General features: G+C 38.5%; 1 protein-coding gene across 1 annotated transcript in view; it reads left to right on the forward strand.

Annotated features, from left to right (window-relative positions):
- LOC133423509 (SH2 domain-containing protein 1B-like) overlaps window positions 1–1,664 on the forward strand; it is an 8,618-nt gene extending 6,954 nt beyond the window's left edge. The window contains exons 3-4 of the mRNA XM_061713705.1: window position 1; window positions 74–1,664. The exon at window position 1 is cut by the window's left edge and continues 348 nt beyond it. Coding sequence (XP_061569689.1) covers window position 1; window positions 74–129 — 57 coding nt within the window. The 3' untranslated portion in view covers window positions 130–1,664. The remainder of the gene's footprint in view (window positions 2–73) is intronic.
- The last annotated feature ends 3,438 nt before the right edge of the window (window positions 1,665–5,102 follow it).

The raw sequence follows: 5,102 nt of genomic DNA on the forward strand, positions 1-5,102 counted from the left end.
AGTACGGCACTGAGTTTGCAGCATTTTCATCAACCCCCGGTGTATTTCATTGTTTCCCTCCGTCTCCCGTCAGATAACCCTTACTCGGATTACGTGGAGGTCCTTCCTGACGAACAGTTCCAACTTTGAAGACCGACCGGGACCGTTGTCAGAGGAACGGGGGACGTGAAGTCGAGGGGAGGCGGACTCTTTCCCAGAATCACGATGTACATACCGGGACATTTTATGTTCATGATAAATCTTTGTTGTTGAAGTTTTATGTTCTGATTTTTATCTTCAGCAGTTGTTTACTCGCTTACAAAGCTCAGAGGGCGTTACATATGCAGGTTTGAATGAGAAGGTGTGTCCAAACATTTGGTCTATACTCTATGTAAATATATATAGCCTATATATATCTGTACAGGACTGTCTCAGAAAATTAGAATATTGTGATTTTCTGTAATGCAATTACAAAAACAAAAATGTCATACATTCTGGATTCGTTACAAATCAACTGAAATATTGCAAGCCTTTTATTATTTTAATATTGCTGATCATGGCTTACAGCTTAAGAAAACTCAAATATCCTATCTCAAAAAATTTGAATATTCTTGGAATGTTAGCCATAATCAGCTATTTTAAAATAATAAAAGGCTTTGTTGTGCAACTCAGGTAGCTTGGCTGTCCAGTTATCGAAGGCTAATGATAATTCTATTAAAGAATTATTAATAATTAATAAAGTCGACTATTTATCAAATTGAATTATCAAAATGATAATAATTCTCGTAGGGGCACCACCCCCGGGGCCTTAATCCGGGGGAAAATGATAACTAAACAGCAGAAAATCAGTCTCATATGATTTAGGATTATCCTGCATAACAGTAAATCTTACTATCACTTACAGAATAACAATTGAAGGAGTGCAATTCGAGCACTGGCTCTGCTGAACAATCAGTTTGTGACCAAATCTTATATGAAATAACAACAACCACTCATTAAAAATCAATCAGGATTTATTTACATATAGGTGTCAAAAGATGGTAAAGTAACACCCCGGATGAATCCTGATGGCAAACTACCTTATTATAAAACCATTAATTAAGGAAAACAACAATCAATAAAAATGAAATGAAAGTTAAATGCATGGAATGAAAAAAAAAGAGAATCAAATGTAATAAACATGGTATCAACGAACATGTACGGTTCAACAACATGGGTGGAAGATGGCTGCCGTATTTTAAAGATGGCGGAACTTTAACCACGCCACTTGCAATTAGAACGGGTGGTGATCCCGGTGTTTAAACCGTGATCAACTGGCGAAACGGCGCTTTAAACATGAATGACTAGCAGAAAGTGGTGACTACAAATTAATGACAACAGTCATGATAATGATGTAATCTCAGCTCTGAACACAGATTTAGCTCTGTAACACTCCCAGTTAAACTCATACACCCAGGTCCCAAAACCTCACGCCTCCTCGGGTCTCCGGGTCCCGATCAGGGGTTCCTGCCGGGTCTTTTGGTCGGAGTCTCCAACCCAAGAGGTCTCCCGCCTCTACCGCTCCTCCTCCTGACTCTGGAATCAAAACAGGACGGTGATGCAGCATGAAGCAGCCGGCGCTCCCCCCCCGGTCCGGCGGCTATCACGTCGTCTCGGGTGCGCGCGGGGCCGGTCCACTTCTGGGACGCGCGGGTTACCGTCGGGCTGGTGAGCGCGTGGCCCCGGACGGGCTGCAGGTCCAACAGAGCGGCCCGATCCGATGGGGGCCTTACACCTCCCCCCAGCCGGGGGGAGGGAGATGGGGACCTTGGCCCGGAGCCAAAAGTACGTGCTGACCCACCGGTTGATGAAGAAAAAAAAAAGAGACAGGAAAAAGAGCAGCGAAGCGTTTTGATCCTACGCGCGCTGCGGTGACGTCATCGGTGCCTCGTTGCGATTGGATGCACGCCGCTTGTAGGCGCCGCCCCCCCCACGCAAGGCATGCTGGGGGTTGTAGTTCATGGCAAAGCGGCCATTTTTGGAGGCACATTACAGCCGATTTTCAGCTGAGCAGTTTCAAAGTTGAATATACACATTCACAAAATGTTCATATACATTTATAAGTTCAGAGTTCACATGGGCATATGGGCGAGCACAACAGCTTGCAATATTTCAGTTGATTTGTAATGAATCCAGAATGTATGACATTTTTGTTTTTTCAATTGCATTACAGAAAATAAAGAACTTTATCACAATATTCTAATTTTCTGAGACAGTCCTGTATGTACCACATCAGACTGCAACAGCTGGATTTATAAAACTGAAATGGTTTTTTTAAACCCCCACCACCACCCATCACATTAATGTGACCCCATTAATGACCTTTTTCCAGCCAATCAGACGGACACACAGAGCTCCACCGGTAACTTCTCTCAGTCCAACGAAAGAAAACAGCAGCCTGTATTTAAGTCAATGAGTCTTCATGTTTCTGTTTGTCTTTATGTCATTCTTCAAGAAATAAAGAGACTGCTCAAGACCGTGTCCTGCTGCGTTTTCTCAGTCTTGCCATCAACGGTCTCAAAGAACGATGGAAACTCCACCTCTCTGCTCCTGATAGCTAAGTCCTCTTTATCTCTAAGCTTCGGCCCACACTGAGGGAACATCACCACTTTGTCTATTTTCTTCCGATGTTACTCACTTGGATGGATGTCAAAACTAAAAACTGTGAGTTTTATTTTCCGTTTCTGACTTTGTCTTCATGCCGGTGTGGAAGTTTCCACATCAAAGTGCAGTGGCCTCACAGCCTGGGGGGGTGGAGGCGTGGTGGTGGTCGGGGCCGTGGTGTGAAGTTTAGATGTGCCGTTTCAGCTCCTCCAAGCAGAAAAATAAAGATATTAGCATGTCTGTTGTCTTATTTTCATGTATTTACGACGATTTAAATGTCAATAAAGTATATACAGTAATATATTGATCACCAGCTCTGTAATGTGTGCTTTCTTTTTGTGTCAGCCTGAGTTAAGTCCATGTGTCTGTTCATCACGCCCCTTATTAGGTTGAAGTGTCATCCTCAAAACGTCTGCGTCCTTGTTGCCGACGGGAAAACAGCCACCGCATGTCAATCAAAGTTAGCTTTGGCTACCAGTTCCTTCGGCAGATCTCTGCCGGACGAGCGGCAGAACCGCCGGCAGACGTTAACCAAGGAATATCATGTTTTTAATATTGATTTGCTTTTGAAATCCAACATTACTGCTGCGTTCAGCCAAAGCTTGGTTAGTGCAAACTGCTCATCGCTTCACTAGCATGATGATTACGGAGGAGGAACTGATAGAGGCCAGCCATTGGCTGAGCCAACTGTCAATCAATCATATCACAAAATACATTTAATGCTTCATATAAACCCTCCTGGTGCAGTACAAACCCCCCCCCCCCCCCCTCCCCCAGAGTGGTCATTGCTGTAAATATGTTTATTTCTAAACATTTTAACTTGGAGATCAGTGGAGATTGACTCGCTTTTAGAGCCTGGACAAGTTGCAAGTTGAAAGTAAAACTAAAGATGCTTTTTTTTATGTTTGCATCTTATAAAAAAAAAAGATGTTGCTTAACAGCCAAGTGTCAGTAACTGTGAGGATAAAACGTAACCACACATCCTGGGTCTGTTTTCACACTAAGCACAAACCTCATCATACTTCTTCACAGGACTTTTGAATTCTAATACAGTATTTGTGTGCGTGTGTTTTAGGGGCATTAATTATATATACTTTGAGATTTTCAGTAATGTAAAGTGCATTATAAATAAAATGTAATATTATTATTATTATTATTATTATGGTTGTTGTTGTTGTTGTTATTATTGTTATTATTTTTATTATTGTTATTATTGTTATTTGTATTGTTATTATTATTAATATTATTATTATTGATAATAATAATAATAATAATAATAATGTTATTATTATTATTGTTATTATTGTTATGATTCTTATTCTTATTGTTATTATTAATATTATTATTATTATTATTATTATTATTATTAATAATAATAATAATAATAATATTGTTGTTATTATTTTTATTATTGTTCTTCTTCTTCTTCTTCTTCTTCTTCTTCTTCTTCTTCTTCTTATTATTATAATAATATTGTTATTATTATTATTATTATTATTATTATTATTATTATTATTATTATTATTATTATTATTATTATTAATAATAATAATACTGTTATATTATTGTTATTATTATTATAATTATATATTGGAGAGACACTTATATTTTAAGATATATCAGTTTTATACAGTTTATCAGTTCAAATATATACATTTTGTTTTATTTAATTAACAGGTGATCAATCAGAGTACAACACACATCACGTGGTTTGTCGTCTCGCCCTCTGGATACATGAAGTTGGAGTTGGGAAAGGGGGGACGGTAAAATACTCTTAGCTTTAATAATAAAAAATACACGTTTTAAAAACGTATTTATGGTGTAATATCAGCCTTAACCATAATATAACAAAACTAATAACAGACTAACTCCATGCAGAGCAAACTTAGTGTTGATAATAGGTTTTAACGGAATAATCCCCCCCCCCCCGTGTCGTGTACATGGTACATTCCTGACGTCACCGTGATTCGAACATTAAGGCTTGATCACACTGGTCTAAATAAAACTTTATTTTATTGGGAAATGCAAATTCAGAACTTTGTGCTATATGTAAGAAAACAGAAAACGCTGAACATGTAATTATGCAATGTACTAAATATATCAAAGAAAGGACACGGTTGAAAGACAGGGTGAGAGAGACAGGTGAGTGGAATCTGACAGGAATACTGGGAACAAGGGTGATGAGGTGTGGGAGACACAGAGAGGGTCATAGAGTTTCTGAGAAACACTGGCCTGTTTTGCAGGATATAAGGATATAGTGAGTATATAGCGGTTTATTGGTTTTATTTTATTTATTTATTCCTTTTTTTAATTATTATTAGAGTTCTTTTCTCTCCTTTCATTATTATTATTAATTAGATGATTTAATGTAAAGCTATAGTCAACTAGATCCTGTCCTACATACTCCGGTTCAGTAGGTGGCGGTATGCACCTTACAGTTTGTATTGCAATCCGCCAAAAAACGCAAAGAAGAAGAAGAT

Source organism: Cololabis saira, chromosome 22 (assembly GCF_033807715.1).
Source record: "Cololabis saira isolate AMF1-May2022 chromosome 22, fColSai1.1, whole genome shotgun sequence".
Lineage (NCBI taxonomy): Eukaryota > Metazoa > Chordata > Actinopteri > Beloniformes > Belonidae > Cololabis > Cololabis saira.